We start from the raw sequence: 11601 nt of genomic DNA on the forward strand, positions 1-11601 counted from the left end.
AGATGTACATTTGACTTAATGGTATAAGTTTACAAAATTTATACTATAAACTAACACTGCACAAGTTTCAAAATTATCCTTTGCTAGATTTAACTGGGACAAAAAAGGGAAAGGAAGGAAGGAAAGAAGGAAAGAAAGAAGAGAAAGAAAGAGCGACAGGATACCTGCACTTGGCTATGTCAAAGGTGCTGCTTCGAAACACAGGTCAAAGCCTGCCAGAGTGATTTACCACCTCAGAACAGTGCGTTTTGACCAATAAATCTAAATTTATTTTGTAGTAGTATTTTTCTTAATGGAAGTGTTTTCCAGATGTTGCCTAAGTCTAGTCATCTGGGCCCTCTTCCAAGAAATGAGGAAAGTTTGATTTCATAGGTTGTCACTGTTGATTTTGTCTAACCTTTGGACTAATTGGTTCGTCCCAATATGTTTGGCCTGATATATAAGACTTACAGAACATTGGAGGAATTCATTTATCTTTGACGGGTAAGTGTCAAAGTTAACTTGCTTCATGGAATTAAATGTGCTTTTAGTTCAACAGGGATATACTTTATTAAAGGTGTTTTAAAAAGATTTACATGGGTAGTAGTTGGAAAGCTTTGAAAAAAATCATAGTTATGTAATACACCTGTTGGACGCTTATAAATTTATGAGTTAAAGGAAAGTTGGAACGATAACTCTGTTTGTTAAATTTTACTGAAGCTGGTTTTTTCCCCCCAAGATAGGATTTAAAGCTTGCACTTTAAGTACATGCTATAATTTGGATAGAGTTTAAGATAAGTCTATTTTCAATTTGGGGGATTTCTAAAGTGTTAATAAGGTCAGTAACAGGACTGAGATGGTGACTTGATGATATATGCTGCATATGATTAAATCTGATGATCAAATATTTATTATAAAATTAAAACTGATTAAAAAGTTGTTTCAAGAATAGGATAGTTTTATTATTAAATTGCATTTTAAAAGATACTGAAATATTGTATGTAACAAGGGCATATGTTAGCACTGATCTTAAAAAGAAGTTTTTAATACTTTCATTTTATTTTCAGCAAGGACACAGTACCTGAAAATAACCATGAAGTGGAAAATACTTCCTATTTACTTGCTGCTGCTGCTTTCTGTTTTCTTGATTCAGCACGTTTCTTCTCAAGGTACCTATACCATCAAAAATAGTTTTACTCAATCACTGTTGCTTATCATTCAGTTTTGATTTTCATGACAGGAAAAGAAATGGATTTCTAAAAATGTATTTTTTTTAGTTTAAAAGATAGTATAACTTTAAAATCATGTAAAACATGTCATTTAATTATAAGCATTTTGGGATTCTCACTTTTTCCTTCCATATTAGAAATTGTTCAAGAAGAGCGAGATTTACGTGTAGAATAGTTTGGGCACTCATTTTTTCCTATGGTTCTCTTGATAGTTTAAAAAAATACAGACACCTTCATGATAAAGCTATGCTGGAGGTATCCAACACCATCAAAATAACTGAAAAGAAAAATATTTAAATAGCATATCATTTTTGCCTACATGTTGAAAAAGAAATTTAACTAGTCTTGTACATCAAATAAATGATTTTCAAATAACATTTTGGCATCATGTAGACATAGATATCATGTCATAATAAATATTCACTGAGTTTCAAATGGCATTTTATTAATCTTGAAAGTATTCTCTCGTTCTTACAAGGACTTACACAGATGTGGACTTACACAGATGTGAATGCCATTTGTATTATAACATTGAACTAACCACACTCCTCCAAGGAAAGAGTCAGACCTGGATGAATGGTTCTTGTTATTCACATTTTAGAGAACATGTTATGGTACATTCAATGTAAACACACTGACAAGAGTTCATAGCATGTGATCTAGGTTGATTAGTGACAATAATGCCAAGTTCTGGATTTTTCTTTTCTTTTTATTCACTTGATAAGCAAAATCCAAGGGGAGAAAAAATCAAGACACATGATCGTTATGGTGAAATTGCTAAAGTAGATATTTCCAGTAAAATAACTAAAATTCTGAGCATGACAGATAAGAGTTCCAGAATTGCTTAGATAAGAAAAGATGGATAGAAGCATGAAAGTATATATACATATTTAGGAAAGTATGATGATGAATCTAGTATCTTCAGACCCTTCAGCTCTCTCAAAATAGTATCACAAGTCTCATATCCTGGGTACGTTTCCTAATTACTTTTTCCACTAAAGCAGTTTTACTTTCCTTTAAATAAATGAAATTAAAATTAGTGGCTAAAATTAATAGAAATGAAAGTAGGACAGCCATTTGATTTATGAAAATAAGCCTTTTCCTGTAAAGAGAATTGATTTTCTGTTTAGAAATTTGCCACCTGTAAAAGAATAATCTTTTGATTTTGTCCTGTCTGCTTCTCTTGCTTTCTCCTCAACCTCTTCTTATTCTCCTATTCTCTTTCTATATATAATATATGTATTTATATACATACACTATATATGCATTTTGTACGTATTGTGCACGTATGTATGCAAAAAGTTCTGAAAGTTGTCCTAATCTTTATTGTATTATTTGCATATTAAGACTAACTTTTCTGGACTCATTGTTTTGAGATGTTTTCAGTGTATTTCAACGTCTCTCTATGGATTTTAGAACGTTGCGCCTGCCCATCTATTCAGTTGAGGGACTCTATTGTTACAGCCCCGTGGTGATCTCTCAGGGATGGTTTAGGGTGTTATTTTCCAAATATTTTTTGAAATGTTTGATAATGATGCTGCTGTACTTGGTTTATTGCCCAGCATAAACCTATTCATCACCTTCATATTCATGCTTGGTAAGATTTCAAAGGATATCTATTTTGTACTCACTTTAAGAGTGGTTGTAAGCATCCAACTTGTCCAAAATTTAAAGAATCCAGTTGTCCCCGCCGATGAAAGAGGAGGAACTCTAGTACAGTCTGTGCTGGCATAACCAGCCTGCTTTAAACTTCTTACCAGGCAGGAGAGACAATGTGATTGGGTGGGACTCTGGAATCAGATTTATGAGCGTTCAAATGTTGGGCTGTTTACTTAGGATGACCATGTAATTCATCATCAAAATCAGAACATTTTTGTGAATAAAAGGAGTCAGTAAGATTAATAGGTATTAATTAACCTATAATATTTATTACTCGGAACTGTGTACTAGTTGTATGCCCTTGAGCAAGTCACTTAAATTTCTGTGTTTCAGCTTTCTGATTTCTAAAGGGGCTGGTAATACTCTCCTGGAAACATTTTTTACAAGCACTAGAGATAACGTATGATGTGGTGCCTGGCACAGAGAAGCTCCGTAAATGGCAACTGCATAGAAATCACCCTAGTAGCAGCATCAGCAGTAGCTGTAACTGCCCTTCCTCCCTCCTTCCCGAGGACGATCACCCTCTTATGTAAAGCCATTACCTTGCCTGATTTTCAAGTGTGCATTTATCTTCTCAGTCTGGTGATGAGTAAAGAGCGTCATCAAGGCCACATAAAAGATCAGCCAGAGATCAGCTGGGCCTATAGCTTTTCCAATCAATCAAACATTCCCTCACCAAGCAGTTTTGTCTTCTTCATTAGATCGCGTCCTTTCTACAAAGTGATTTGGCCATGTTTAAGATAGTATTGTATACTTTTAGATTTATCAAGCTGTGCAGGGAGATGTGGGGAAGGGTATTCTAGAGATGCTGCCTGCAACTGTGATTATAACTGCCAATACTACATGGAGTGCTGCCCTGACTTCAAGAAAGTCTGCACTGTGGGTAAGTCCTGAGAGCTGGCATCTCCTCTCTCAAGCCACACTGACCTGCGAGGCTCCCCTTGTACCGCCTGGCAGTATTGTTCTCACGCTACTTCATTTCTTTGGCTTAAGTGTCTTTCCCTGTACTTGCATAAATGTTGCAATGTGCTGTGCCTAAGGATGGTGTCAAAGCTTCTGGTTACTGTGAGAGGGTGAGGGGGGCCTGGAAATCTGTCACTTGCAAAAGGTTGTTGGTTGTCTCCAAGTAAAATGTCCTGTTTTAAACCAGTAGCGGTAAAGCCAGTTGCCACTGAGTTGACTCTGGCTCAGGGCAACCCCATGTGTGTCACAGTGGAACTGTGCTCCCTAGGGTTTTCAATGGCTGATTTTTCAGAAGTAGATCAGCAGGCCTTTCTTCTGAGGTGCCTTTGGGGGGACTTGAACTTACAACCTTTTGGTTACCTGTTGAGCACGTTAACTGTTTGCACCACCCAGGGACGCCCTGTTTCAAATAGAGCCTTAAATACTGTGACTTAGGAGTCATCGAACTGCCAAGCTTTTGGTGAGCAGCCGAATACTTAACCACTGCACCATTAGGGCTCCATCCAAACCAAAACCAAACCAACTCATAGCGACCCTATAGGGCTCCATCCAGTAAACAGTCAGGAGTAATTATCTAACAATCAGAGACGTAATTGCTTTGTGGTGGGGCCCTTCAATTGTTTTGTTTTAGCAAATGAATCCACAGATACAAAATAATTTTGATTGCCTGCTACTTGACTTTTTCATATTAACATGTTCTAAATTACCTAAAAAAAGACACCTATGAAGCATTAGTGTTTAATATTTGGTTGAGTTTCAGTTAAAACCCAAAGGGTCTGAATTTTAAACTATGAGTGCTATTTCACTTGAACACCTTTGGAGCCATTTTGTCATGAACATAGGAACATTTCATATTCAATATATGAAAATTATAATTAAAATCCTTAAAAGTTATATTTGCTTTATAATTTGCATATAAAGCCAATAAATTATGTCATTGCACAATATACATGTTGTATAAGGTAATTATTTCAAATAGGGCTGTGAAGTCACTGTATCTCTAAGCAAGGCTTTTTTTTTTTTTTGAGCAGGCCTCATTTACATAGTTCTTTCCATGAGATTAGGCTGAAAACTTTCAAACTCTTTGCCAAGTTTGTCGTAATAAAGAGCTCTGCATTATAAAGGATCTTCAAGCCTGAACAGTGACCCACTTATATTAAGCCAGCTTGCTGGAATATATTGTTCTAGAATCTGAACATTCGATGAATATTAATTGATTGCAAAGCAGTGGTGTAAGGAGGAGAAGATGGAGGGATTTCATATGAAGGATACTTCACTATTGAGGCACCTCTTAATTTTCCATTGTCCATGCTCATAAATGTCTCAGGAAATACTGGGCTCTGCCCTGGAGTCTTGAAGGGCAAGAAAAGTTTCCCTAAGTCACCACATTGCTTTTTGACTTGGACTGTCTCCACTTGGGACGCCATCCTTTTTTTTACTGGACAATGTACTTCAAATTCTAAATAAAAGACTTAGAAACACACTTTTGGAACACTAGTCAGCTAGTGGGAAATTGGTACCAAAATGTACCAACGCACGGGCTATACTGCATAATCAATAATCCATAATGCTTTGTTTTGCTCTGGGTAGAGCTTTCCTGTAAAGGCCGCTGCTTCGAGTCCTTCAGGCGAGGGAGAGAATGTGACTGTGACTCAGACTGTAAGAAGTTTGGCAAGTGCTGCCATGATTATGAGAGTTTCTGTGAAGAAGGTAAGCATCACAGTATTGATTGATGCCTCTCGGTACCCCCAGATCTGTGTATCTTCCTTAGCTTCATGGATAATGTCTAACATGCAGGCCATCTAAGGCCTTGATTTTGCCAACATTTAAGCCATTCCATAATAATTTTGTTTCAGGGAAATGAATTAAAGAAGGAAAGCTTCTTCCAACAGTAGTTCCTGTTTAGCCAGGCTCCAGGAGCACAGAGGAGGTCTCCAGATTGAGGAGCAGAGAGGACAAGGGCTGTGTGCACATGCTTTAATTCTTCTGATTTGGTTCAATTTCAGGTTAAGCCAATAGTAACCAACCCACCTGATGATTTCTTGTCTTACCCTAATGGTGCTGACTCCACAAAATCAAAATCAACTGTCCTTTGGGCTATTTGTGCTTTTGGTCTTAATGTTTGAGTATATATTTAAGGACAGCACCAACACGGTGCCAGAGGTGTAACTAAGGTATAGCAGATAGGGCTTGTGCCCTGGGCACTGCTTTGAGGAGGGGCGCTAATGAGCCGTTTTGATTAGCCATCTCAGTTTCCATCACCAGCTGTGAGAGATCATTCCGCAATTTAAAACTAATTGCCATAGGTGCTATTTTCCATAGATAGGCGCCTGTCAACACTTTCAGCTTCTCTGAGCAAGTAAATTTATGAATCAGTTTAAGCCACTGAATTTATAGGCAAAACTACTAAGAAGTTGCTAACTTTGCAGTTGTATTTCCCTTCCTACCTCTGTACAAATAGTTGTGTGTAATCTCATTGCTGTAGAGTCATTTCTGACCCATAGTGACCCTATAGGACAGAGTAAAACTGCCCCATAGGCTTTCCAAGACAGTAATCTTTGTGGAAGCAGACTGCCACATCTGTCTCCCGCAGAGTGGCTGGTGGGTTTGAACCGCTGACCTTTTGGCTAGCAGCCCAGCTCCTAACCACTGTGCCACCAGGGTTCCTTGTTGTGCATCACAGAGTCAATAAAAGGGATATATGTTTTAAAATGATCTTTTCTGGTTATAGATGCTGAATGAGTACTCAAATCAAAATCAAACCAAATTTGTTGCTATCAAGTCAATTCTGATTCATAGCGACCCTATAGGACAGAGTCGAACTGCCCCATAGTGTTTCCAAGGAGGGGCTGGTGGATTCGAACTGCTGACCTTTTGGTTAGCAGCCAAACACTTAACCTACTCCGTGTATAACAAAACCCTCCAGACTTTACAAAAAAGATTCTAAAAACAAATGACAGATTGCTTTAAAAAAAAAAAAAAAAAATCAAGTCCTGCTTTGTTAAAGTAAAAATATTTGTGGAGGTAACATTGAAAAAATGAGCATTGCTCGCATAATCTTATTTTATTTAAACGAGTCTGTGCCTCCTACTTCTGTAGAACAGTGGAGAAAGATAGGGTGGAAAACTTAATCTGCATAGTTGAGGAATGTTTCTTAACTGTTGAATGTTATTATTGGAAAGCATTAAAAAAAAAAAAAAAAAACTGTAGACAACACCCTCCTAATCAAAACCTCAGAGCTCAGAGTTCCTGCATCTTTCAGAGGACCCAGGATGAGTGATACATATTTACTCATTACCCTGATACTGGTTTTGGCTGTGAGACAAAAAGTTAAAATTTACTTTAGGCAGGGGGGTGAGTGGGGAGGGAAAATGGATAGGGAGTGATGAAGCTTTGAGACAGCATCTGAATAAAGACAATGCTTTATGCTACCGAGTGCTGTGTCAGATGCCTGAAGTTGAAATAGAACTCAATGAAAAAACCAGATGAAGGCAATGCCAGGCAACTTCATTTACAGCATTCACAGAGATGGTCTAGTCCCAAATGAAAATAAAGGAACTGCCCAGAGCTTCAAATACTTTCTTTTGAAAAATAACAACCAAACTATTTTGAGACTCACCACTTAATTGTTTCAGCATTGCCACAGATACTGCTCATAGGCATCTCTATATAACTCAAAATCATAACATGTCAACAGTTGAAGGAATCAAAGCAGTTCAATCTCTTCATAATGTGGGTGAGGAAACTGAGCCCAAGAGGTTAATTGTTTTGCCCCAGATCACCAGCTAATGCATAGCAGAACCCTTTCTCAAATTGATGTACTTGGTGTTTTTGTTGGGTGTGGAGAAAAGGGAGAGGTATAGTTGTCAGTTCGTGGAGAACACAGCTGTAAGTTCTGAGATGTTTGGATGTTTGGTGAAGTAGTAGGACTCACCACAATGCTCCTCTACCCAGAGACTAATGATTGTTCTCTGCTTTTTTTATCTTCCAGAAGTCCCTCGTCTTTTCTTCTGCTTCCTAATTATCAAAAAATGCCCCAGTGTCTTTTCTTCTAGACACGAAAAAGGTTGCAGAAGAGATAAAAGATTTAAAAAGATATACAGTAAACCATTAACAGCTGTTTATCTTTGAGAAGGGCAACACATTTTGAGGAAAAGCATAATGTGAAGGTGTAAAATTTTCACATGGGTAAATGTTCATGTAGAACTTTTGTAACTAAGAAAAATTAATGAAAAGTAAGTTGGTATCATTTGATTTAAATTAATATGAAAACAGAAAAATGTAGTGATCATATTCCTCTTCTTAAGAGCATGAATATCTTGCCATTCACATGCAGTATTGTTTTTATAATCACAGAAGTGTGGCACAAGGGATCAAGCTCATAGAGTGAAGTATTTTCAGGCTGTCAAACATCTTTCGAAATCATCTAGGATAAACACTTCATTTTGCATACAAGTAAACAAAGTTCAAGAAGGGTGACCAAGGTCACAATCGGAAGAGACTCACAGGCCTAAGACTGGAATTTAGGTCCTCCGACTCTTGAGCCACTGTTTCCTGTCATATTTTATAACTATTTGAGAAATGATACTTTATAGCAATGCATCCTTAGAATTAATTGGTCTGGAGTTTTAAGTGCAGCCCACCTGCACTGGTTTTCACCAGCATCTACTCTTGAAGCCAGATGCCTCTGTGCGTTTCACAGTTAGACTTGCTGATGAATATAAACAAGATGTTAACCCACCTGTCTTGCTTGGCCTCAGTGCATAACCCCACATCACCACCATCTTCAAAGACTGCACCTCCAGCTCCAGCAGCATCTCACAACATCAAATCATCCACCAAACATTCACCTAAATCACCAAACAAGAAGAAGATTAAGACAGTTATAGAATCAGAGGAAATAACAGAAGGTAGGAAGATTACAGACGGGTCAAAAGGTGGATTTCTTAGATGCCATCACCTGTAGGTGGATTTCTTTTATAAGATTGTTCTCAGAGAACAGGGTAATCTTGTGAGTCATGAAAGGTTCATTCTATTTTTTGCTCTTTTTTTTTTTTAAAGAAAGCTTTCTTTGCTTTAAATCAAAATTTAAGCCAAAGCATAAATCCTTATGAATTTACACTCTTCCTTTATTTTCCAAACCCAGTATTGGTCTAGGCTAAAATGATCAGAAAAGACAAACGTCATGTAAAGAAGAAAAAAAAGAAAAGAAAAAAGAAAAAGAAAAGAGCGTGATTTTCTCTGCAAAATAGATTCTGTAAGAAATTTTTGACAGATATAGGAAAGTTGAGAGAAAGTTATTCTGCTAGTATCTATAACAGCTCAGGTGCCTTGCTTTAACAGACAATTAAATTTAAAAGGTAGTTGATCATATTGCTGATGAAATAATAGCAAAGCACAGATATTTATAGATCAGTAAACAGCAATTCTTGTTGTATTTGGATTGGCGGTACTTTTTGGTCTTAAATCACAGTTTGTGTGATCAACCTTTTCATTTGATTTCTAGAATATTCTGTTTCTGAAAATCAAGAGTTCTCCTCCTCCTCTTCCTCTTCCTCTCCAAATACTCGGAAAATCAAGTCTTCCAAAAATTCAGCTGCTAATTCAGAATTAAAGAAGAAACCCAAAGGTTTGAGCATTGATAAAGATCAAAGACTATATCAATGCCATGTTAACAATAATTGTTTAAAAGTAATGTGTGTTGGTAGAATGATCTGAGGATATTTCAATATTTGAGGGTGGCATGTAACTGTATAAAATTACTTTAGAAGATAATCTAATGAACACTTCCTACCGGAAATTCATGCCAAGCAACTAAAAACCACTAAAAAGCAAAGGATAAGAAGATACTGTAGAAGCGACTGTGGAACCTCAGGATAGCACCGGAGATGATTATTACATTCTTTTACAGTTCTTCTCCACATGATATTCTTCTTTCTTCTTCTTCCTGTATCTTCTTGTGTTTTCATTTTTCCTTCACCAGCTTTCTTTTTATTTAACAAACACTTTTATACTGCTTGAGGTGTTTTACAAATATTAATTCCTCATAAGCCTCTATGCATTAGTTTTATCTACATTTTACAGATCCTCTTATTTTCTTCATAAATTGCATGTCATACCTGGTTGATTTTTTTCTAGTAGATTAACATACTACAGAGTAGGCTATTACCCCCCGAAAAGAGAATCCCTTCATTCTGCTCTTATTTCCTTAAATCCTAAAATATATTCTATTTTCCCAGGAAATATGATGTTGGATTTATGAAGAGCTCTATTTCCTGGGTAGTTGTTATTTCCTCTGAAGCATTCTCTCTAGCTGAAGTCAGATATTAGTGTTTGGATCGTCCAGAGTCTTGCACACGATAGAAGTGTGATACACGTTTGCAAAATGGAATTCACCTCAGTGATGTGCCCCTAAGGCTTTGTAGTTCACTTATGGGATAGCTGCTATGGGAAATACTGTTAAATAGGGTCTTTTTGCTGTCATGGCATCCTAATCTCCTCTCTACTTCCCCTGGCACTGCCATATTTGGGTGGGCAGAGGGAAGAGAGCAGCTAATAGCTAGGTGTACAGTAACAAGGCTCAGGAAGGGCCAAGGTGATTAAAGCAGACTCCTATGGGGTAGTTGGAGAGATCTCAGAATCAGTTGGTGCAGGGAAACTCAGAGATGTTGGAGCTAGGTTTCCAGGAGGAAGAAAGGGACATTGGGTAATGAGGAATAAGAGGAGGGGTAAAAGCAGGGAGCAGAGAACATTAATATAAAGAGATCAATTTGTGCTAGGAATTCCAAAGTTGCCATTGGCTTCCATGTATTAAGCGTGTAGGGTTTTACTTGGGCTTTTCATCTTTATCTAAATTTATTTCCTAAAAGAGCCCAATAAGATAGGTTTAGTATTTTATCATTTTACAATAAATTAATGGACATACTAGAGGTTAGCAGTTTGTCTAGAGACACACAGCTAGTCAATGATGAGATCTTTCTGTCTTTACTAAAGACAAAAAACAATAATGACAAGATGTATTTTTTTTTCTCTAGTAAAAGATAACAAGAAGAAAAGAACTCCTAAAAAGAGACCTACCTCCGAACCACCAGCTGTAGATGAAGCTGGAAGTGGATTGGATAATGGCGATTTCAAGCTCACTCCAACTCCTTACATTTCTACCAGCAAGGGCAGTAAAGTTACCACATCTCCCAAGACCACAACAGCAAAACCAATAAATCCTAAACTGAGTCTTACACCTAATCCTAATACAAGTGCCGCTAAGGTCACATCCAAGGAGACATCTTCAACAGCCAATAAAGAGACAACAGAAGAAACTAAAGAGGCTGGTACCACTAAACAGACTTCAACTAGTGCAAAAGAGAAGACTACTTCAGCTAAAGAGACACAAAGTGCAGAGAAAACATCTGGCAAAGATTTTGCTCCCACATCTGAAGTGCCTGCTAAACCTACACCCAAAGCTGAAACTATAACCAAAGCCCCTACTCTCACCACCACAAAGGAGCCTGCACCCCCTACCACCAAGAAGCCAGTTCCCACCACCCTCAAGCAGCCTGTACCCGCCACCCTCAAGGAGCCAGCTCCCACTAGTCCCAAGGAGCCCACGACCACCACCACCAAGGAGCCCATGACCACCACCACCAAGGAGCCCGTGACCACTACCATCAAGGAGCCCGCACCCACCACCCCCAAGGTGCCAGCTCCCACTACTCCCAAGGAGCCCGTGACCACCACCACCAAGGAGCCTGCAACCACCACCCCCAAGGAGCCC

General features: G+C 38.0%; 1 protein-coding gene across 5 annotated transcripts in view; it reads left to right on the plus strand.

Annotated features, from left to right (window-relative positions):
- The first annotated feature begins 991 nt into the window (after positions 1 to 991).
- The window catches only part of PRG4 (proteoglycan 4), an 18016-nt gene continuing 7406 nt past the window's right edge, over positions 992 to 11601 (plus strand). Inside the window, exons 1-6 of one of the 5 annotated variants that reach the window (XM_012554501.2) lie at positions 992 to 1148; positions 3628 to 3750; positions 5421 to 5540; positions 8591 to 8740; positions 9337 to 9459; positions 10865 to 11523. In XM_012554501.2, coding sequence (XP_012409955.1) covers positions 1073 to 1148; positions 3628 to 3750; positions 5421 to 5540; positions 8591 to 8740; positions 9337 to 9459; positions 10865 to 11523 — 1251 coding nt within the window. In that variant the 5' untranslated portion in view covers positions 992 to 1072. The remainder of the gene's footprint in view (positions 1149 to 3627; positions 3751 to 5420; positions 5541 to 8590; positions 8741 to 9336; positions 9460 to 10864; positions 11524 to 11601) is intronic. The other 4 variants (XM_023728140.1, XM_023728139.1, XM_023728141.1 and 1 more) reach the window with 4 other exon arrangements.

The sequence above is a fragment of the Trichechus manatus genome, unplaced genomic scaffold (genome assembly GCF_000243295.1).
Source record: "Trichechus manatus latirostris isolate Lorelei unplaced genomic scaffold, TriManLat1.0 scaffold00021, whole genome shotgun sequence".
In the NCBI taxonomy this organism is placed as follows: Eukaryota; Metazoa; Chordata; class Mammalia; order Sirenia; family Trichechidae; genus Trichechus; species Trichechus manatus.